The sequence below is a fragment of the Mytilus edulis genome, chromosome 13, assembly GCF_963676685.1.
Source record: "Mytilus edulis chromosome 13, xbMytEdul2.2, whole genome shotgun sequence".
NCBI lineage: Eukaryota > Metazoa > Mollusca > Bivalvia > Mytilida > Mytilidae > Mytilus > Mytilus edulis.
The window spans coordinates 67,790,194-67,815,159 of record NC_092356.1 but is presented as its reverse complement, the minus strand read 5'-3'; the positions used below and the strand labels follow the sequence as shown (position 1 = coordinate 67,815,159).

The following is a 24,966-nucleotide window of genomic DNA, read 5'->3' as shown; positions in this document are numbered from 1 at the left end:
TGTAAAATAAAGCTCTAATGAGAAACCGGAAGTTGCATTTTCAAAAACATGAGAAGCTAATTATCTGCTTCATTCCAAAAAAAATATGCAGTACCATATATTTTTGAATCAGTATGAAAAAAACCTATGATTAGACGCCAACGAAAGCTTTGAAATGAGGCAAGAAGTGGAATTTTATAAACCGAAAGTAGCATTTAATTCCCATTTTTATGATAAAAACTTCACAGAAGCTTTCTTTTTAAGTACGGAAAAACTATGATTTGGTGCCAATATTAACTTCAACTAAACCAGAAGTACATTTTAATCAATTCAATGGGGGAAATACCGTCAATTCTTATCTGAACAATTGTGTTTTGAACTCCGGTACAAGTTGTAAACAAATCGGAAACAAAGGTTCATGTTTACACCGATTTATAAAAAAGGCATTTTAGAGATTGATCCTTTGAGATATATATAATCATACAAAACGATTGCCTTTGATTCACAAAAACACAAAGTGTAGTATTATAGTTTTATTATTTACAAGGCAATAAGGTTTCCTGAAAAGGTACTGTAGTTATCAGCATCACTGAAAATGGATTGACTGTTATGTCCGGATTTAATATATACCTTGTCTCCCTTTTCCAACGTCAACACAATATCAAAAGTGCCGGTCTTGTATCCCTTATCAGTGGTATATGTTGATGTTATCTTATCGTTGTTGTGGAAGAGCCTAACATACAAGTTTCCTCCATTCGTAGACATGACGACTGCTGCAAAATGGTACAATCCTGCCAATGGAGCTGTAAAAACACCGCTGCTAGGGTCGTATCCATTTCCATTATTTGTCCAAACTTTATCGAACTTGACAACCTCGTTCACAGACAAAGATTGTGAAGATGCCCTGTATGCTGCAAAAGCTGGAAAGTCTTTTCTCTTGGGAAAATGGCCATGAACTGAACTACCTATAAAACAAACCTTTTGTAATGTTTAAAAAATTTAGAATTTGACCGATATGCAAAACGAAAAAATAATAACGTCAAAATCTGAATTTTGAATACAACAAGCTGGAAAAGAAAAAAATACAATCACCGGCAATGATCTTCTTCTCGAATATATAATTTAATTAAGAAAACACTTTCTATCGTTTGTCACTGGTACAGTGTAATGTAAAGTATATAAAAAAAAAAACAATAAATAGAAAAAAATCAAATCTATACTAATTGTTCATAAATCAATTTTTCATTAATGTTTTAAAAGTCAATAATAGCCAAAAACTTACACCCAGCTTTTACTTACCAGATCCCCTGATTTTCAGCATCATCTGAATGAGGTCATCAAATAGGCCATTCTCTACAATTAAAGAGAAAATATGCATATTAAAAAAAAAGTTTACTTACATTTAGAATTAATGAAACGCACATTTGAAAATAAATAGACTCACACATGTAGAATAAAATAGCACACATATTTCTTAGAATAAACAATAATACTTTTTTTAAATTTAATAAGAACGATTTCTGATGTACAAGATATTCTTACCAAGTTTTCGATTACAGTCTCCTTTGACAGCCACAATTTGTCCACAAAGAAGCAAAACAGGGATACACAACAAAACCATCATGTTGAAGTTTTCAGCTTTTTCTCAGAGGACTTTTCCGATTCAGCACTGCTGACGTTTGGTGTTATTTATACTGGTGGATAGCATGACAGTAGACATTTGGTGAAATATAATACTTCAGATTTATTTCTGGCATGCTATTTCCAAACAGCTGAATGATTATCAAAGTGGTAGATATTATAGTTGTTCAAGGGTATGTTGGTTAAGGACTACTCGACGCTTTGTTTTGAGTCAAGTTCATAACAACTAAATAAATTAAGAAATATAACGGGGAAAATAAAACTGCGTATTTTGCTAATACGTTTAATAAATATGGCAAAATGGTATCTTTTGATTATATTAGATTGTCCTGTATCCGTTATGGTTTCGTAAATAAGAATTCTCGAGATTTGAACAGTAAAAATATACAAAAGCATAAAATCAAATAATATATATATATTGCATGCAAGTATTTTTAACAAATGCTTTAAAGAAATTGGAATTTTATTATACGCAATGATTTGATCAAATTACCACGTAGATCTATTGACGTGTTACTCGAAATGTTTTATGTCGAGTAATCTTTATATGGACTGGCTAGCATGATTGAAACCTGACTTTGCTAGTTAACTGTTATTAATATCCTTGTCCTTTGGTGGGTAGCTGTGTCATTCATATCAGATCTCAATGTTTGATAACAATTCTCAGTATGAGTTTGTGGTGTAAATACCTTATTATTACCACTGTTGTACATGAACCTGCCACTTAAGATAGTATCATAAACATTCAAATAACTAGGTTTTACGTCATGAAATAAATTTAAAACAAGTGTTTGAATCTATTACAATCAGACAGTTGCAAATTCCTAACCACATAAAAACAAAAATGGAGAAAAACATCATAACCACATCACAGTGTAAGGCTTCTTCTGAACATGTGCATGTCCCTACTATGTATTGGTTAGCTAAACTACACAAATAACCAGTAAACTATCGTTTCATCTCAGCCTCTACGTAGTAAGTGTTCTACAACTAATCTTTCAGTGCTTTTAACAAGTCCCCTAACTACTATCAAAGAGATTATCATACACAATTATAGTAAAATATATGAAAATAATGGAATTACGTGCTTTTGTGGTCCTTTTGATTATGTTGACAGTTTTGACTTTTCTACTCTTTACACTACACTTCCGTACAATCTTATCAAACACAAGTGTTTCTATCTAATTAGATGGTCGTTTGGTAAATCTCAATCCAAATATTTTTTTTCTGAAACTCATCTAAGGTACTCTTCTCTATTGATAAAGGTACATATGCTAGATATGCATACTGGAGGTTTGATGAGATGATTGAAGCTATTATTTTTGTATCCTTGATAATAGTTATGTACTTTATCAACAGGTTGTAGGTATTCATATGGGCACTTATTGCGCCCCTTTAATAGCAGACTTGTTTTTTATATTGTTATGAATCATAGGACAGTGGTGATGACCAAACTCATTAAAAAACCGTCTAAATTGCATTTAATTTCTAAATTCAATAACACTTACCGTTATCATGGTTATCTTGATGATATTTTTTTCTTAAATAATCAAGAATTTTCTCAATATTGCGGAAATTTACCCAAATGTAATTACGTTAATTAACGCAAATTTTAACGGTAATAACTGTCCTTTCCTAGATTTTGATATTTTGGTTTTAAACGGGAAACTCTAAACTTTACGACAAAAGGGATTTTTCGTTCCCTTCTGTTAATTTTCCCTTTTTGAATGGAGATGTTCCTTTGGTATTCATATTTTACAACTCGTACGCTATGCCCGTGTCTGTTTTTGATTTTATCGCACGTAAACTATGTATTACTGGTAAATTATTAAGCCAGAGATTTCGTAATTACAAATTACAGAAGCGCTCTAAATTGTTTCAAGTAACACAAAAAAAAATACATCCTTGAATTGTAGACATGAGCATTTTCGTGTGCTGGGGTTAAACTAGTTTACTTGTTGTTTACAATTATCGCATGAATCAACAATGTTTAAAAAAAAGTGATTCATAGAAGAACATTAATTTTCCCCGAAAAAAATATATTCGTTCCCGAATCCCGATATGATTTAATCGTGATATTACCAAAAATCCAACAGCTCAATCCCAAATTCCCGACAAAAGTCCTTCAGCCCCACTGAACTATTTCGTAAGGTTGAATAGAATTGTCATTTTTTACTTATTCGAGGTTGTACCAGTAAGCACCTTAAAGATTGACTTTTGTATCTCATTTGTTCATTGTCTTTTTTTACCTGTGCAGTTGCACCGAAGTAACAATAACAGCAATAGGTATGGAAACGAGAACTCCAAAACAAATTCCGACAATCTATCCAGTGCATGCTGAGAAAAAAGAACCAAATTTAACTCTAACGATATGTTTGTTTCTACGTTTTACTGATAAGCATAATATGATTAAAGTAATAAAGATTTGAGAATTAACTTCCACACAAAATGCAAAATATTTATCAAGTATTTATAAAAAAAAACCTTTACGTTTGCACTTATTACACTTTGTGAAGTGTCGTTCCGTTTTAATTTTTTTTCAATTACAAAAGAGGGACGAAAGATACCAAAGGGACAGTCAAACTCATAAATCAAAAATAAACTGACAACGCCATGGCTAAAAATGAAAAAGACAAACAGACAAACAATAGTACACATGACACAACATCTATGTGGATTCATTTACCAGTCAGTATTGCTAGTCTGTATTTTTTTGCATTTAAAGTTGTTAAGAAAGTATCTAAAGTAGGTTAGATCAGTTAGAATGTAAGACAGACAAACAAATTTTAGTAAAATAAAAGAGTTAAGATATTTTGAACAATCAGGTTTAGATTTTAGATTTAAAAACATTTTAGCGGTAATTTTAGTTTACTGATTTTTACAGGAATCATTTCTATTCCAGATCTTTCGTTTCACTCGTTTCTTAAAGGGGATATAATAAACAAATGGTTTCAAGGAGTAAATTATGACGTCATCCCCTTTTCATCATGAGTTGGTTGACCGTTATTGAAAATTGTTGTCACAGTTGACTGCAGATATATTCCAATCAAATCCTCTTTTCCCTGAATGTGACATCACTACATGAGACAAACACTGAACACTTATACCTGCCATCAGCAACACAAGAGTTCTGAATGTTAAACAGAGAGAGAGAGAGAGAGAGAGAGAGAGAGAGAGAGAGAGAGAGAGAGAGAGAGAGAGAGAGAGGAGAGAGAGAGAGAGAGAGAGAGAGAGAGAGAGAGAGAGAGAGAGAGAGAGAGAGAAAGAGAAAGAGAGAGAGAGAGAGAGTGATTTTACATTTTGATTGTTTTAAATCATATGTGCACATCCTTTCGTCTTTGTACGAATAATAGGAAACGTTGCAATTTCTCCAGAGGCTGTACTTTTAAAGATTTCCAACGAATCCCAAGGGTTATAATGACAATATGGTACGTACTCCATTACGACAATTTTCCAACTCCCCAGTTATGAAAGACATACAGCTTAATATTCACATTATAAAGGACGTACAAAGCAAAGATGTACTCGTTCTACTATTCAAATTATTTTAAAGTTTTTGTTTAAAACTTTATGTATCGGCGACATCCTGTCTATAAAGTTACTGTCAAAGTTGGCAATAATAAATACTAAAGTTTCTTATAAGCCTTATGTAAATCTATATGTTCAATTATCAAGAAAATACAATGAAAATACATCGGATTTCCAGTACGATATTGCGTCTGGTTTTAATGTTTATTATATATTAAAATATTCTACATGTTTCTGGCTTCCTATGTTTAATTAATATCCAATATAAGGAAAAGATAAAAAAATATTTTTGCATAATCTACCATTGACACTATTGTTTAAAATAAACAGTTTGTTTGTTTTCAAGTCTGCTTTCACTTATTCAACTTTGTGGATACGAAGACTTTTTATAGTAGTCATTGTCGATTATTGAAATTTGAAATACTTTTATCATTTTGCAGAGCAAAACATAATCCCCAAGGCTCTTGTGATTTTAGGTGTCACGGTTTTTTGATATGTTGCAATTCCTAAGACGGTTTTAAATACACTGATTGTTGCATGGACATATGAATAAAGTACATAACTAATGCAGTAAATAAGATGTTTCACCTGAAAATATCTCCTTTTTTTTTGTTTGCTTTCGTTAAATGTTTAGACTTTTGTAGATGTGTAAGACGTTAACATAGAACTAACAGTTTTTGCATCATAGAAAGTATGACGTGTATGTAGATACATCTGATATCCTTTGAAAAACTTATCAATGTCAGAATAAGATTTGAAAATACTAAACATTTAGAGTCGTCGATTCAAAGTCGGTGATGATTCATTGTGTGGCCTATGCGCCTCATGATTCAATGAGTAATTTTTGGATCAAAGCATTAGTGACTACATATAAACAAGCATTTTGTGTGCTTGACTACATAATTTCAAACAGCTCATATGTCAACAACCCTGACGGGGACAGTCAGAGACATTCTTTCGAAATATTTGTGTAACATTCTAGGCTTCAAATTTATTGGGAAGTTGTAATTTCAACTGTTCTACGTGTTAGTTGTTTGAGACGGCCATGGATTTGCAAATGGGAATTGCTTTGATTCGGATACGTTTTTCAGTCTTCTTGCACTATTATATCAACGAATATCCAGAAAAAGATTACAGAGTATCAAAAGGTGAAACCTTAGTATTATCTCATGAAAATTATTGTCAGGTTTTCTTCTTGTTTAAAAAAAAAAAGGTATTCGAAAAAAATTCGAATGAACAACCTTTTTCTGAAATAATTGAATGATATACAATAAACATATGAGAACTTATGAAAGGAAGTGGGCTCGTTTTAAAGTTTTAATCGAATCTATAGAGGAAGAGGATGTGACCGTTTTTGTTTGTCCTTCGTCACTCTTGAACTTTATACAACCAACATGTTCTAACTACTCACAAGAATCGATTTTTTTCAATAGATAGTTAAAAGCAGGTTCAATCCACCATTTTTTACATCAGGAAATGCCTGTACCAAGTCAGGAATATGACAGTATATTCGTTCGATGTGTTTGAGCTTTTGATGTTGCCATTTGATTAGAGACTTTCCGTTTTGCATTTTCCTCGGAGTGCAGCATTTTTTGTGATTTAAAATTTTTGTGTATAATTATGGTAAACGGTCTAAAAGAGGGACGAAAGATACCAAAGGGACAGTCAAACTCATAAATCTAAAACAAACTGATAACGCCATGGCTAAAAATGAAAAAGACAAACAGAAAAACAATAGTACACATGACACAACATAGAAAACTAAAGAATAAACAACACGAACCCCACCAAAAACTAGGGGTGATCTCAGGTGCTCCGGAAGGGTAAGCAGATCCTGCTCCACATGTGGCACCCGTCGTGTTGCTTATGTGATTACAAATCCGGTAAATAGTCTAATTCGGTAGGTCTAAGTATCACCGAGAAATAAGCAGACTTCACTTAACTAGACATTATATGGGGTACTAAATCATGGCTCAAATGAATAAAAGCAGGGAAGCAAATGTAGATACATGCCATAATAGCGTATACAGTTTCCCCAGAAAGCTTTAAAACCTACAGAAATGGCAAAGGCCGCTTGGGAGCAAACCATTTTTAGAAATACATTAAGATTTTATTTCAACTGAATTTATAACGAAATCGAATGGTAAAAAATATGAAGACGAAAAACAACAAGTACCTTTACGCCCTCTCATATAATATGCTTTATAGAAATATGAAATACATGATAAACCTGAAATTTTCACTAACAAAATGTCGAAATGAATATATCTAAACTAAATACCTGGTCAGTTTCCATTTTGGTTTTGTAAAATATAAATTTGAGTTGTACCTTAATGTTCATACATTCGTATATTTATATCATATTTGTACAAGACATTGCGTAGAAAATAGATTAAGCTCTAGAGAAAACACATATATAGGAAAGGAAAAAAAAACACTAAGAAAAAAACTCAACAATATATTAATATCTGACAGTTGCATAACATGGCATTGGCTCGATAAAATAAATCAAAATGGGGTGGTTTTAATGCCAGTACCAAGTCAGGAATATGGGAGTTGTTATCAATTTGTTTGATGTGTTTAAGCTTTTAATTTTGCTATTTGATTAGGGACTTTCCGTTTTGAGTTTTCAACAGAGTTTGGCATTTTTGTTATTTTACTTTTTGAACATATTTGCAGGTGCTTCATCCCACCCACTTTTCGCGGGGCATTACAGTAGTATGTATATCAAGCATTATATCGGCTTTGATATTTCTTGATGTAAGTAAATCTATAAAAGCGCTTCGGACGCATGCAATTTATAACAAATGTTATACGTCGTCAGACAAAGTTGACTTATAATGGATTTGGTAACTTTTTATGTCCTTTTTGATCATAAAGCTTTTTAACTGTTCCGGTTCTTATACATACTTGGCTTTAAAAAAAAATGGCTTTGAGCGTTCCTGATGAAGGTAACTCTAGAAAAGCGCTCCGGATGCAGGATATTTATTACTTGTTGTTTTAAATATTTTGTATACTTAACAGAAACGTAAAGCATTTATATATAAACGAGAACAAAAAGGAAAGCCTGTACAACAAGAACATCTACATGGAGAAAAGTGTCCCTGCCTAGCATCTATTGACTGTTAATTATGTTTTTGACAAAAGGAAGAGAAGAAAAATCTACATTTTGGCAAAGTATCAGAAAATTCTTTCTTAGGAAATATATACCAATGATCCACCTTAACAACCGTTCATCGCAACTGATCTCTCGGTTGTCTCTTAGGTAGAATTCATGACGTCAGTTGATGTTCCGCAAATGTGACTGCATCTTAAGCGACGTCGCAAAATGTAATCATTCTTGTGAGAAACATCACGTAATGACAACGTTCTGATTAACAATGTCGTGAAAACAACACGAAATATTTTCAAAACGCTATTATATCCCCCTGCTACCGTATCGTATGGCCTTAACAGAAGCACACCAAAATGCATATATATTTAATCAGCTACCTTATTAGTGGACGTCATTATTTATATAAAAAAATATATGAATTGTTTTACATTTTCAGTCGGGGCTTTTTAAAGCTGATTATACGGTGTAGCTTTTTTTTTTATGTTTAAGACCTTACGGTGACTCTTTAATTGCGTTTATCTTCGTAATTTAATCTATGGTTGATAGTTGTATAATTGGCAATCATACCAAATGTCCTCATTTTAATGTTATCTCTCTTACTTCTAATCAATCAAATTATTTGTTTAAAGAACGCTCCGCCAAAATTTTAAGAAAAACAATCAACGATCGATTTTTTTTTGCTTCTCAGGTTTTAATATAAAATTTGAGTCAAATTACAAATAGCTTTTAAAGTTAAGTTTCTGTTTTTGTATCGGCATCTTTATGTTCTATTTTCCTCCATCTTGTGAACAGTGCAATCTTCTTTAACCTAAGAAAAAAGTATATGTTAAAATGTTAGCATGTTTGCCTGTTATCATATAGTACTAATATTCAACATACTATATTAATAAGTTATAGTACTGGTAGCATTTAGTTTTTCATAACGCAAATAGTACATTACAATAAGAAGAAGAGATTCCACTTTTGTTAAATGCATAGGAATTATTTAAACCAAGTTGCACTTCTGAATAGACCAAAAATATTGTCAATTTCTTCACTTCGCTAATAGTAAGATAAATTCAGAAAACAATAATTTGGAATCGCCGAGCGCAGCCGGATACGATCGCCTTCATCTAACCATAAACAGCTGGGACAAAAATGGACAGGATATTCGCACTTGATACAAGTCTGAATTTGGATTTTAATTTAAACAAAATTGGCACATAATAGGTTTCTGACACAGAATAACTGTAAACAAAGAACTCGAATTGGTTAGGTGATTTGAATTTATATTCATATTTTTTTATCTTTTGCGCAATACTCTATGCTGTTGTAAATTGACCTCCTTCCCCCCTAAAAAAAAAACCAATATTTTACCCGCTATCCACATTTAACACACCCCCCGGCTTTCCTAAAAGAGTTCTTTCTCTTAAAATATGGTCATAATCTCAATTCAAATTTCAAATAGAGTTTGCAACCGTAAGAACCCTTTAAATACGTCATAAAAGTCAAATAAAAAATGGCATACATAATCATGGCTTAAATGAAATTACCTGCATCAGCATTTTAAAATAGTTACTTCTAAAAATAAAATTGACAGTTAATCATCACAAGATATTACAACATTTCTTTATACATAATTTAAAAACATTGTAAGGGAGGTAATTGTCAATTGTTTGAACTACCTCCCTTACACTGCTTTTAAATTCTGTTTCGTACTTAGGTAATTGTCCATTAACCAGGACACCCTTCTTTTTCCACCTTTGTTGTCTCTTATTCCTGAACGGTTGGAGCCATAACCACACAAAGCAAATATTAATCATCCCTTTCTGGTATGAAACCTTGTGGTAGTATTTCAGACAGATCAATACACCATTCCAAAAGTCATTGTCTGGAAACTGGAAAAATGCTTCTTTGGGCCCCTTTTTGAACCCTTATTCCTTAACAATTGGGACCATAACCCTTAAACGTAATCCCAACCTTCCTTTTGTGGTAATAAATCTTGTGTTTAAACTTCTAAACTTCATAGATTTATATTAATTTATGCTAAAGATATTTTCCGGAAACCAAATTCTTCGGACGACGCGGACGATGACGACGACGACGACGACGTGAAACCAATATATGACCGCAAAAAATGAGTTTGCGGTCGTATAAAAAACCCGGTTAAGTTATGACCGTTTGTTAAAAAGTATTGTTACTTTCCATAAAAGTCCTTATTGATGACATTTCAGGGTTTTTCCTTCAAATATACAAATTTTTAACTAAATTATCTAAACAAAAAGTCAGGAATACATAGTTTTCTTTGTATATACCAGGAGTACATATTGAAGAGGGTCAAACAATACCATCGGGACAGTCAAATTGACGTTCTACCAAAATTTCAAGAACAATTCAACGAGGGATCTCTACTGTATCATATGCCCTTATACTAGTTTACATTTCGTACGTAAATATCGTATAAATCTAAAAAATTTGCAAACGATTAAAATAATACTGTTAAATTCCCGAGAATCAAATGTCTCAATCCCGAAAGTATTTAATTTTTTATTTTTACCTGTGTAGCAGCACCAAAGTAACAATAACGGCAATAAGTATAGAAACGAGAACTCCAAAACAAACTCCGACTATCAATTCAGCGGATACTGAAAAAAATCCAAATTCAACTGTAACTTTTTATATATCACGCACAATGCAAAATATTGATCAAGTATTTAAAAAACAACACTAATTAAATTTCACTTTGTGAAGTATCAATTTTGGTGTAGATTTGTTTCAATTGTAGCCGTCTGTGTGGATTCATTTACCAGTCAGTATTGTTAGTATTTTTGCACTTAAAGTTGATAAGAAAGTGTCTTAAGTATGTATGTCTTTTTCTTTATCAAAATACATATTGTAAACAATCAGGTTTACATTTTAAAGCATGTTTAACAGTATATATATATATATTGATTATTTTACAGGAATCATGTCTATTGCAGATGTTTCGTTTTCATAGTTTTTCGATTGTGACTTACATTTTGTTCGTTTTGAATCAGCAACTGTACACGTCCTTTCGTCTCTGTAAACATAATTGGAAATGTTGCAATTCTTCAAGCAGTCCATTGCTACTTTGCAACAGAGAGTTCGCAATCTTATCTGCCTGTATTTTCCAGAGAAGCTAACATTACAGATATCCCAAGAATCCCAATGACTATATTGACAATACTGCACTCCATTACTACATTTTCCGACATCTGCAGTTATGAGTGCGACAGAGCTTACTAGTAATGTTCCTACTAAAAAGATGATTTTGGACGAAGACGTATTCATTCTGCCACTTGAATTATTCAAAAGTTTAGTTTAAAATATTATCTATTCGCGACATCCTGTCGATAAAGTTACTGTCAAAATTGCCAATGTTGAAGTCTAAAGTTACCTATAAGCCTCTTTAAATCTATAAATTTTAGTTATCAAGAAAATACAATGACAATAAATCTGATTTACGATCAGCACGATATTGCGTCTGGGGTTATTATGTTTGCTTTATAAATTGCGTCTGGTTTCGTATGGTTTATCAACACCACGCTCAGATTTGATGTAATTTCTTCCGAACGTAGTTTCGAATCACAAGAAAAAAAGAAGATAAAAAGAAAACTATTGAAACTATGCTTGGGCTAAACATAACTGATTTTTGTTGAAATCTTCGGCATTTATTTGAATCAATGTACCAAGGTCCACACGGGAATTAAGTAATAAAAAATCGCTCTCTTTACTTAAAATAATTACGGTATATAAACCAGACGAAATTGATCAGTTCCAATATTCTTTTTTTTCATAAAACAAAATATGAGTAGTGTCTATAACATTATCCATTGAATATTTTTACTTATAGTTTTTTTGTTTAATTATTTTTATAGAAACATTAGCCTATACAAACACATATGAAACTTACTTTATCTTACATCCTATAAATGTATTAGTCCAGTCAATCTAGCATAAATATGACCCTAGCTTCAACTTTGTATTTATTTGGCTTTTTAACTATTTTGATATGAGCGTCACTGATGAGTCTTATGTAGACGAAACGCGCGTCTGGCGTATAAAATTGTAATCCTGGTACTTTTGATAACTATTTACACCACTGGGTCGATGCCACTGCTGGTGGACGTTTCGTCCCCGAGGGTATCACCAGCCCAGTAGTCAGCACTTCGGTGTTGGCATGAATATCAATTATATGGTCATTTGTATAAATTTTCTGTTTACAAAACTTAGAATTTTTCGAAAAACTAAGGATTTTCTTACCCCAGGAGTAGATTACCTTAGCCGTATTTGGCACAACTTTTTGGAATTTTTGGTCCTCAATGCTCTTCAACTTTGTATTTATTTGGCTTTTTAACTATTTTGATATGAGCGTCACTGATGAGTCTTATGTAGACGAAACGCGCGTCTGGCGTATAAAATTGTAATCCTGGTACTTTTGATAACTATTTACACCACTGGGTCGATGCCACTGCTGGTGGACGTTTCGTCCCCGAGGGTATCACCAGCCCAGTAGTCAGCACTTCGGTGTTGGCATGAATATCAATTATATGGTCATTTGTATAAATTTTCTGTTTACAAAACTTAGAATTTTTCGAAAAACTAAGGATTTTCTTACCCCAGGAGTAGATTACCTTAGCCGTATTTGGCACAACTTTTTGGAATTTTTGGTCCTCAATGCTCTTCAACTTTGTATTTATTTGGCTTTTTAACTATTTTGATATGAGCGTCACTGATGAGTCTTATGTAGACGAAACGCGCGTCTGGCGTATAAAATTGTAATCCTGGTACTTTTGATAACTATTAAAAGTAATTGCAACAGAAGATTTTTAAGTTTTAATCTTTAGCATTATACCCCAAACATACACAGAAAAAAACCCCATAAAATCTGGCATGAGGAAGACTAAAAAAATCGCCACTTAAAATTCCTATGGAAAATAGCATTGAAAAGGGAGTTAACTCTTGCATAAAAGGCAGAAATATCAATACAAATTGATACAAAATTATACCTTTACCGCTTCTATTCATCAGAATGTATTGATTCTTGATGTTCTGGCTGTCTTTAGAGTATAACAAACAACTCTAAAGGTGTTTTCATATATTTTATCAAGCTATAACCTAGATTTCGTAATTCATTAGTTGACAATTTATTGAATTTTTCAACATGTCAAGGTAAACAATCTCAAATTTAGTAAAAATAATTCTTTAGATAAGTAAGATGCTGAAAAAATATAATATACACATATAAACAGTACCAAATTTTCACATTATTTTTTTCAAAATGGTCACAAAGCTTCAAATTTTCAATCCCTTAAATGAAAAATGCACAAAAAAAATAAAACTACCCATTCCACTTTGGTTTTGTACATTTCATGAGCAGAAAATTATATAGTTTCGTCAAATTCAAACTTAAAACCCCATTAAAAAGTAAAATCACAAAAATACTGAACTTAGAGGAAGATCAATTGGGAAAGTCCATAATCACATGGCAAAATCAAACAAAACGCATCAAAAACGAATGGACAAGAACTGTCATATTCCTGACTTGGTACAGGCATTTTCAAATGTAGAAAATTGTGGATTAAACCTGGTTCTATAGCGCTAACCCTCTCACTTTAATGACAGTCTCATCAATTTCCGATATTTTTACATTGATGCGTTAAATAAACAGACACAATAAATAAAATAGTCAAAATATGGGTACATCAATCATCATCGTTTAACAATTTTAAAAGGAACAATTTAACAGAACACAAAAACATCTACTATCTACGAACACATTTATTGATTTGAGTGTCTGACGTCAGAAAATTTTATACGTCACAACAGAAAGAAGAATACATGCTTAAAGTATCATACTTTACATAAATTTCAAGAAAATCAACCACAAACTGACAAAAAAATGACTCCTTTGTGTGGAGTAATCTCCCCTTCCAGTGTTAATTTTCATAGGAAAATAAAAATGCGGAATTTTGGATTTCCTCAAGTTACATTTTAAGGGACTTGTTTCTGTTTATATTTAGGGAATTATGCTATAGATTAGAACTAAAACATTTTCTGTTGCAATTAAAATGACATTTTCAATAAAAATAGATAGTAGACTAAAGACAACAGAAAACCTCAATTTTGAAAAATCCGCCCCAAAAATGTATGAAAAGGACCTTTTCAACACAAACAAAAATGTGTTGGAAGTTTAAGATTTTAATTTTTGTGTTGGCTATAGATTCATTTTGATTTTGGTTTGAGATATTTATTGATGAAATAATGTACAAAAGCATGTTAAATTCGCAATATCATATCAAAATGGCTTCAACAACACCTAATAGCGCTGGATAACATTTTCAACATACCAAAATACCAAAATTGTTGACAAATGTTTCAAGTATGTGATATAGACTATATAATATTCGAATTCAAGAAGGCTTTGATGTTTGACCCTGCGAGTCAATCAAATGTTGGGGATTTATTCAACCAAATACATTTATATATTTCAAATACACTCTTAAACAAGACAAAAAACATTTATTTGGAATATTAATTCTTATATTGTGTTTCACGTGAAATTTAATTCCTTGAAATCAAGATACATATTTGTATATTTCACTACAGTTTCCCTCTCGGAGGTCTTGTCAAGTGCACTACCTTCTTGTTTCTTTAATGTGCATTGAAGAGGTTCATTTTTAGACTGAAGTAAAGTGTTCTGATTTTTTTATACAGAATTTTCTATTCTGTATTGGTCCAACCCAATATTTTTTCCTGTTTGTGTAGTTTCTGTATTAGTAGGTGGATTTACTAAAATCAGTTTTGTTAGATTATTGATCAAAAAAGGTAATCAACAAATACTAGAATATATTTATATACATCACTTGGAGTAGTGGTAGCAGGAATTGGATCAGGGTCAGCATCTGTAGGACCTTTCCACCAACAAAATGTTTACTGCATATGTTTGTATCCTTTTTATTCTGTCAGTTGTAAAGCCTTCTTCTCTTCGTGTATTTATTCATCTTGTGCATTTTTCTCTGTCCCTCCAAGGCTTTGGAAATCTTATAAATTCCACTCCTGTCATGCAATCTTTGTGTGTAAGACATGATTCACTATTACCAGTACCATATCATCAATACTTTATTGCAATTTTCTTCACCAAATTATCCATGATTAATGTTTTAATATTAAGCTACTATTTTATATCTCTGAGTTACTAGAGTTAGTTAAAACAAATACAGTTATTGTTTGTATAGAATGCTACTATAGTGTATTAATACATATAGGAAATAACTTTTTCCGCAAGTGAGATTGATTAATCAGTATATAGATAAGGTAATCTATAAATAAAATAAACAGATAATCTGATCCTATGCTATCTCAAGAAAACTCCGGAGGCTCTACAAATAATGAGATGACCACTAGATATTTTTAGAAAATATTTTGTAACAAATATTTTGATTGGTTGACAAAAGTACAAAACTTACGGTATGGATTGAAAAACTCACGGTATGGAATAAAAAACTTACGGTATGGAATTGAAAACCAACGCGTTGGTTTTTCATGCCAGATGAATTACGAATCAACGCGTTGAAAATGAAGACAAACGCGTTGAAATTGAAAACCAACCCGTTGAAAGTAAAACCAACGCGTTGAAAGTAAAAACCAACGCGTTGGAAGTAAAAACCAACGCGTTGAAAGTAAAAACCAACGCATTGATAGTAAAAACCAACGCGTTGAAAATTTCATACGGTGTGTTCATACCGCCAATGACACGAACGGCCACTCATACATTACACACATGTAACCGTAAGTGTTTCATTCCTAAATATCTTCTTCAACATTGAATTGTGCACATACCTTTTAAACTATCCCCTTATACAGGTATAATTCAGGTATCATTCACTCTAGTTATAGGGAACTGATCAACCAGAATCATTTTACCACAAAAATATCAGGAATACTGTATTGGATACTGAAAGGTCATCATCTTTCATTTCCTATGGCTTGTCTATGTATCAAATACATTATGTCTTTACTATAAGCAGGGAACTATTTCTAGTTTATTTATCAATTCTTATGCAAAGCACTTTTTCATTAATATCAAATTGACAAGTTGAAGACATTAACTCAATTAAATTCTACCAGCATTGACTGTTTAACTAAGAATGTCTATTTCTTATGGCAATTGATGTATATTCGACTTATAATTATTTCGTGTAGTATTTTCCACTCGTTCATAAATCATTGTTTAATATGAATATCCTAAAAATCACACTAAAATATTCAAACAAAACCAAAATTCATTCAAACTAAATAAAGATTGGCACGGCATTCACAATCGATCGATTTAGCATCATGTTTCAACTGCAATCAATACAAGTTTAAAAAAGACGATGACATTTGAGATGTTCTAGATTTTGATGCTACAGGTAAAATAAAGTATTTATAACACAATGCCTCTGAATTCCTTTTAATATAATATAATTTTGAAAATGATATTATTTTGAACATCAATTTTGAAAACATCGAATAAGATTTAACACCAGATTCGTTCTTAAATGAACAACATAACGGCTGTCAAATGTGTAGCATGATCTGTTTCCCATTCCTGAGAATATGAGATTACCCCTGAGTGTGGTTTGTGTTGATCAATCTCTGTCGTTTTGTTTTCGACTATTCCTTTAATATATTTCGCCTCTCTTTTAAAAAGCGTTTTAAGTTAACATTGTAAATGTGAAAATAGAATGTTAATTGACATTCCAAATGTAAGACTATATATGCATCAAATAAGTTTCCGGAGCGCCTGAGATCACCCCCAGTTTTTGGTGGGGTTCGTGTTGCTTAGTCTTTAGTTTTCTATGTTGTGTCTTCTGTACTATTATTTGTCTGTTTGTCTCTTTTTTTCAGCCATGTCGTTTTCAGTTTATTTGATAGTTGCTTAATAAGCATTCTTACAATGTCTGTTTAAATCAAATCTAGATAAAATAAAAAAAAAGAAAAAAAGAAAAAACAACATACGAGACCATATCATTATAATGATGTTTCCGATACAATATTATTTATCGAGTTTCCTTTTTTGGGGGGAGGGGTGTTGAGACCTTTGTTTGTTGGCCTTTCAAGTAATGAGAATGGATCTTGGTGGCCAAGTAGTCATTAAGCAGTCCACACTGAGTTTGTGAGTTTCAAAACAACCTGTTGCAGGTACTTTCATCCTCGATTTTATTGCAAGTCACAATTTGTAAAATTAAACCATTATAAGTCAGGAACGGTCTTTAACACGGAGCTTGGCTCACACCGCTCAGCAAGCTATAAAGGGTTCTCAATTAATTTACGATTTATCCCCTACATAAATATACCGAGTTCAAAACATGTAAGATGAAATTCTCCTTTTGGATGTCAAAATTTAACAAAATATCCTGGGGGTATAACGTACAATATGAAAACAATGATTATCGAGATCGTTGATACGATGGAGATGCGAATCAGAAAAAACATATGTTTTGTGGGATATTTCTCTTACTATGTACACCTTTAAGAACAGTTGTTAGGGTGAACAGGCTGAGACTCAAACTTCAATGACTGTTCGATGATGTATACCAAGGATCTTATCTGCATGTTGCGAAACAAAAGTTTATTCCATAAAGAAATTTCGAAACCGTAATACATACATTAGAACGATATCAATAACCAATCATACAAAACAACCATCACACAGAGGGTGTTCTTAAAGGTGTATAGTGGGGAATTATTGCTTCGAATGTTAACAAGAATAAATGTTCAAATAATCAAAGGTTTATATATGTAGCAAATAACAAATGGCTCTGTTGTGATATAACGAACCTTACAAATTCCTTATATTTACAAATAAGACAAAGTATAGTATAATGAATTTTATTATTATATAGCAATAAGGTTTCCTGAAAAGGTACAGTAGTTACTACCGGCACTGAATATTGTCTGACTTTTACTTCTGGATCTAATTGACACCTTGTCTCCCTGCTCCAACGTCAAAGCAACATCAAACGTCCCAGTCTTGTATCCCTTGTCACTTAGATAGCTTGATGTTATCTGTGCGTCGTTGTGATAGAGACTTAAATACAAGACGGCGTCAGAAACAGACATGACAACTGCTGCAAAATGATACAGTCCCGCCAATGGAGCTGTAAAAACTCCGCTGCTGGGGTCGTATCCATCTCCATTATTTGTCCAAATTTTATCGAACTTGACGATTTCGTTTACAGACAAAGATTGTGAAGATGATCTGTATGCTGTAAAAGCAGGGAAGTCTTTTCTCTTTGGTAAACGGAAATTACTTGAACCTCCTATAAAAAAGGACATTTTGAAATTGTGCTGGAAAAGTAAATATTATTTTGTAGATAATAATTGCTTTCTACTGTAAGATATATAATAAATGTATAAGAAAATATTCACTTAAATTACTTTTTTTGTGGGTACAGTGTAACCGACATTATGTTGAAATAAAAAGAACAGAAAAAGTAATATCAATAAAGGTTTTGCAATAATATTCGGATGTATGCAACATCAACGAACTTACAATATATACAATGTAGATAGTGTAAAATAACTTACCTGATCCCTTGACTTTCAACATCATCTGAAGGAGGTCATCAAACAAGGCATTCTCTACAATTAAACAGGATATGTAAAGCCAAGAATGTTTAAGCAATATTTGTATCTAATGCTGTACTTATAACCTGTATTTGCAATTGTTATTTAGTATTTCTGAGTTATATAAAAAAAGAAGATGTGGTATGATTGCCAATGAGACAACTGTCCATAACTGAGTTATGTATTCTTATCTCTAAAAACACCCATAATTTTTTTAACAGAATGAATAGCTCCTACAGGGATCCTTAATAACAGAAGTGCACTATTATTCATAAATATAAAATGTCAAATCAACACTGCATTTAGAATTAATCAAAATTTACATTTAGAATAAATCGACACCTTTTGAAGAATAATTTTAAACTAACATGATACAAACTCTAAACATTTAGATTAATCTAGTCAAGTCTTCCATTTAGAATAAGCCTACAGTTAAATTGACAACTGACTTTTAGAATAAATGAAATATTACATTGAGAATAATTGACCGCATACGTTTAGAAGTAGATCGACACAAAAATACCCTCATATTTCTTTAAATAAACAATGCTGATTGTTACAATGATGTAAAAGAAAAGTTATATACAAAACATTTTCTATTTAGATATAATTACCAAGTTTTTGATCACAGTCTCCTTTGGCAGTAGCCATTTGTTCACAAAACAGCAAAACAGGTATAAACAATACAACCATCATGTTGACCATGTTGTTATTTTGGCTTATTTCCGGAGGGACTTTTTCGATGCAGCACTTCTGTCGGTTGGTATTATTTAAACAAAAAGATTGCATGACAGTAGTCATTTAGTGAAACATAATACACCATATTAATTTCTGTCAGACAATTCCATAACAGCTGAAGGATATACAGCATTATCAAAAAGGTAAATGCTGTAGTTAGCCAAGGCTATGTTAGTTATAAGTCCATTCCTTCATTTAAACTTTAGAAATATTTGAAACTGGCCAGGAAACTAAAGCTACAGACTTTTGTCCATGTGTCAAAATAAATAAAGCAAAACAAATTCATTGACCTAGCAGATTGTCCGGTAATTGTGCCATCATCCCTAAAAATAGAAATTCTTACGGCAAATCGAATTTGAGTGAAAAACCTGAAAAACCTCAAAATTTAACAAAATATCCTGGGGATATAACGTACAATATAGAAACAAATATTATCGTGATATTTAATACGATGGAGATGCGAATCAGAAAACAAATGTTTTGTGGGATATTTCTCTTACTATGTACACCTTTCAGAACAGTTGTTAGGTTAAACAGGCTGGGACTCAAACTTCAATGACTGTTCGATGATGTATACCAAAGATCTTATCTGCATGTTGCGAAACAAAAGTTTATTCCATAAAGAAATTTCAAAACCGTAATACATACATTAGAACGATATCAATAACCAATCATACAAAACAACCATCACACAGAGGGTGTTCTTAAAGGTGTACAGTGGGGAAATATTGGTTCAAAAGTTAACAAGAACAAATGTTCAAATAATCAAAGGTTTATATATGTAGCAAATAACAAATGGCTCTGTTGTGATATAACGAACCTTAAAAATTCCTTATATTTACAAATGAGACAAAGTATAATATTACAAATTTTATTATTACATAGCAAACAGGTTTCCTGAAAAGGTACAGTAGTTACTACCGTCACTGAATATTGTCTGACTTTTACTTCTAGATCTAATTGACACCTTGTCTCCCTGCTCCAACGTCAAAGCAACATCAAACGTCCCAGTCTTGTATCCCTTGTCACTGAGATAGCTTGATGTTATCTGTGCGTCGTTGTGATAGAGACTTAAATACAAGACAGCGTCAGAAACAGACATTACAACTGCTGCAAAACGATACAGTCCCGCTAATGGAGCTGTAAAAACTCCGCTGCTGGGGTCGTATCCATCTCCATTATTTGTCCAAATTTTATCGAACTTGACGATTTCGTTTACAGACAAAGATTGTGAAGATGATCTGTATGCTGTAAAAGCAGGGAAGTCTTTTTTCTTTGGTAAACGAACATGACTTGAACGTCCTATAAAAAAGGGTATTTTTGAATAGTGCTGGAAAAGTAAAATATTATTTTGTAGATAATAATTGCTTTCTACTGTAAGATATATAATAAATGTATAAGAAAATATTCACTTACATTAATTTTGTTTTGGGTACAGTGTAACCTACATTGTTTGATCTGTTATTTTTAGACTGATAATATTGGAATTAGTTAAAAAGTCAAATTTCAAATCATAAATAATTAAGTGTTCCGTGAAACTTGAATTGTTTTCGAAAATCTAATTAGTTCATAATTCTTTAATGTAATAAACTTTATTCAAATAAATTAGGATCTTCGCTCCACTGATCACCCGCATGGCTAAAGATATTACTCCCAAAGGTATTGTAAGGGGTGTGAGGTGACACGTCCAGGTATTCAAGCGATTTCCGGTCGAGGTTGCAAATTCATGCATCGTTTCACTTCTTATGATATTGATCAGTGTACACGGCCGATCACTTATAACTTTCCATTTTGAACTATTAGGTGTATAATATACATCCCTATCTTGCGTGTCCGAAAGTGATATAATATACTAGTCATTACTAAACTCATACGCTTGTTTATGAATAACATTTCTGGTGTAAAGAAAATTATTAATAAAAATATAAATAATACCAAAAAAAACAAACAAAAAACAACAGATTTGATGAAATAAAAATCTATATACATATTTTTTCCAAAGGTAAATTTGGTAAAATGTAATTTATACTCGTTGTCAATAGTGAAGGACAGATCGGAACATACCAGAAATATTGATTTAAAAAAATGTACGCACTTGTCGACCATTCGTATATACGCCTGGATAATAAGTTACGGAACTATAGCGCAAATTAAAATATATACATGTATACATTGAACATAAGAAAGAAACATACATTTTGTGTAAATTGGGGTAAAAGTTTTGTAAATAGACTAGTCCACGTATGCCAACAGTATGTAATCATCGAATGTCGATAGACTATTGTATACCAAAAGAAGAAGAAGAGATTAAATACAGGTCGATATATAACTTTCTTTGGCTCATCGAAGTTATGGACATTTATATATCAATTAGATTGTTCTCGAATAAAGGAAGAAATTCGTCATCATCACAATTGTTCCGACATGCATGTAATATATACGCAACTGGACGTACACTAATAATCCCTAAGGGATGTGAATATTTTCCAGGAAAACTATTGAGTATCAAAGTTTCAAATCAATTTCGGGATTTATTTTCTCTCTTGATATTCAATGACAGCAATTTAGAGAATAAACTGCTTGTCCGCTTTAAGGGTATTCTTGCCAGTTGAAACAGACTTATAATTACATTAAAAAAATAGGGAAAGATGACATTAAATTCGTTCTGGTTTTTTTATACATCGTTGGTCAAATAGCTAAAGTATTATATATAGTTACGGTGTGAGACGAAGACTACTTTACTAAGGACATTCCCGATTATGTATAAATTTTGTTGATGTTTTTCACACTTGAAAAGCATATCTGTTCGTAATTTTTCCGATTCCATTCCAAAAAGATCCTTTAATTTCCTGTCAATTTTTTACATATCTTTTTTTTCAAATATCTGAAGTATTCAAGCGTTGTGAGATTTAAAATATTTTGATGAGAACATTAATTCCTAAATAGGTAAATAAAGATCACTTTGGATGGACTAAATTATATAATTGCAATTGTTAATGATCTGTTTGAAATATTTAAGGCTGCCGATCCTAATTTAAAATAGTACAATTTTTAGTTCATACACTCGTGTTTAGAAGGCTATTTTTATTTATAAATTTATACTTCAATTAAAATAATTCAGTATTTTATCGTTACTTAAGTAATCAAAAGTCATAATTCATTTAAAAGTGATCTTATGCAAAATATAAAAATATACAACATCTTTCCAGTTATTGTGCGACCTTATTATTCCCGTTAATTAATTTTAATTATTTTTTTACATTTCTGTGTCTAAAACGTTGACTGACTCCCGTTTACCATTCATACGAAATGTTGTACACACCTGAAATGCCAGTGAACCGTGACGCCTAGATTTCACTGAATGAGGATCAAAAGATTAGCATTACATAATGCTAATCTTTTAATTACCTTGAGTTAAACTACGCATTCAGCATTCTTTAGGTGTCACAAAACAATACACATTTTATTTGCACCGTACAAGCAAGTGAAAATGTTTACTGGAATGAAGCAAAAAGGTCAGAATACAAACATGTATTTTTAATACACTATCGATCATGTCAGTTTCATATGTTTGTTTAAAGTATTTGTAGAAAAAAAATCATAAAAATGTTCTATTGTATGATTTACTTTTATTATTAAAATTCGTTTTAAAAATTCCACACGATATAACTTTAAAAGTTGCATGGCTATCACTTATTTTTCGTTGGTTAATAGCTACACCAAAAGTCGTCGATGCGCTTTAAATCGCGTTATAAGATGGTTAACGAACAAGACTTAAATGAGATTAATTTCACTCCCGACATGCAAAAAGACTTAAACTACGTCACATAAGTCAGGAAGTTTCAAGAAATAAAATTAATAATTCCCAATTTTCTTCTTTATTAGATTTCATATCGAAATAAAACTTGGTGAATATGTTTTTTATGGTATTATGAACATAATAAGATGAAAAGTGAGAAATCGCGAATTATCCCTTTAAATAAAATGAGTAGAAAAATAACAATATCCAAGAAATATTCTACAATAATATTCAGATATATGCAACATTAATCAACTTTGAATATAATTACGTAGATTGTGTAAGATAACCTACCTGATCCCTTGATTTTCAGCATCATCTGAAGGAGGTCATCAAATAAGGCATTTTCTACAATTAAAGAGTAAATATGTAAATTTGAGAATGTTTAGCAACTTGTGCATCAAATTAAACTTGAAGTATCACATCCAGCATGCATAATGCCTTTATTATTTTTGGACTGAAAAAAAAACCACAACAAAACTATTTTAACAAATGCTCTTCAACTTTGTACTTGTTTGGCTTTATAACTATTTTGATCTGAACGTCACTGGTGAGTCGTAGGTAGACGAAACGTGTGTTTGGAGAACTAAATTATAATCCTGGTACCTTTGATAACTGTTAACAGAACCTTAACTTCAAAAAGAAATAATTCTTAACTTACTTGATAGCAATTTTTAACATACACTTATAATTATCTAGTTCTCCATTCTGACGAAATTTACATCTGTATTGAGCAATTACTATTTATAATAAGTCAGTTCGTACATTTATAATTAGTGAACGCATACATGTAGCAATATATCGACGCAAAAATGCCCTCACATCTCTATGAATTAACAATGCTAATTGTTGCAATGATATAAACGATGATATATGTACAACATATATTCTAGTAAGATATATTTACCAAGTTTTCGATTACAGTCTCCTTTAGCAGTTGTCATTTGTCCACAAAACAGCAATATAGGAATAAATGATAAAACTATTATCATGTTGACTATGGCGTGGTTTTCGGCTTATTTCCCAAGTGACTTTACTGATGCAGTACTTCTGATGTTTGTTTCTATTTAAACCAAAAGATTGCATGACAGTAGTCATTTAGTGAAACATAATACATCAGATTAATGTCAGTCACATAATTCCATAACAGTTGAATGATAAACAGCATTATCAAAGAGGTACACGATGTAGTTAGTCAAGGTTTAAGTTCACAATGCGTTGTTTAACTATAGGTATAGAAGTTTACAAATCATGGACTGAGCCAATGCATTGTTTAGAGTATATTTCATCTGAACTAAAAATGCTAAAAATTCCTTGGCATCTAAAGCTACAAACTGCAGACTAAGATTGATATATCGAATACATCTAATGAAGTAGAATATTGTACGGTTATTGTGCCATTATTCCATAGAATGAGTATGTTTACGGAAAATCAAATTCGAATTGAAAAAAAAATCTAAACACGAAACAATGAACATCATTAATACTTTCAACCGTAACATTGATACTTATATTGTTCAAATTCATTTGTTAAGGTGAAAAGCTCAACACT

General features: G+C 31.7%; 3 protein-coding genes across 3 annotated transcripts; all 3 read right to left on the bottom strand.

Moving 5' to 3' along the window:
- Nucleotides 1-519: 519 nt before the first annotated feature.
- Nucleotides 520-1,642, bottom strand: LOC139500496 (complement C1q-like protein 3). Its single transcript, XM_071289236.1, has 3 exons — nucleotides 1,522-1,642; nucleotides 1,279-1,332; nucleotides 520-944 (listed from the first exon to the last, which is right to left on the bottom strand). The coding sequence occupies exons 1-3, from the start codon at nucleotides 1,601-1,603 to the stop codon at nucleotides 520-522; spliced, it is 561 nt and encodes a 186-aa protein (XP_071145337.1). The 5' UTR covers nucleotides 1,604-1,642.
- A 16,503-nt stretch (nucleotides 1,643-18,145) lies between these two features.
- On the bottom strand, nucleotides 18,146-18,586 carry LOC139500495 (cerebellin-3-like). Its single transcript, XM_071289235.1, has one exon. The coding sequence runs from the start codon at nucleotides 18,584-18,586 to the stop codon at nucleotides 18,146-18,148; it is 441 nt and encodes a 146-aa protein (XP_071145336.1).
- A 1,906-nt stretch (nucleotides 18,587-20,492) lies between these two features.
- LOC139500494 (cerebellin-3-like) lies at nucleotides 20,493-23,042 on the bottom strand. The gene is made up of 2 exons (XM_071289234.1): nucleotides 23,024-23,042; nucleotides 20,493-20,917 (listed from the first exon to the last, which is right to left on the bottom strand). The coding sequence occupies exons 1-2, from the start codon at nucleotides 23,040-23,042 to the stop codon at nucleotides 20,493-20,495; spliced, it is 444 nt and encodes a 147-aa protein (XP_071145335.1).
- Nucleotides 23,043-24,966: the final 1,924 nt, after the last annotated feature.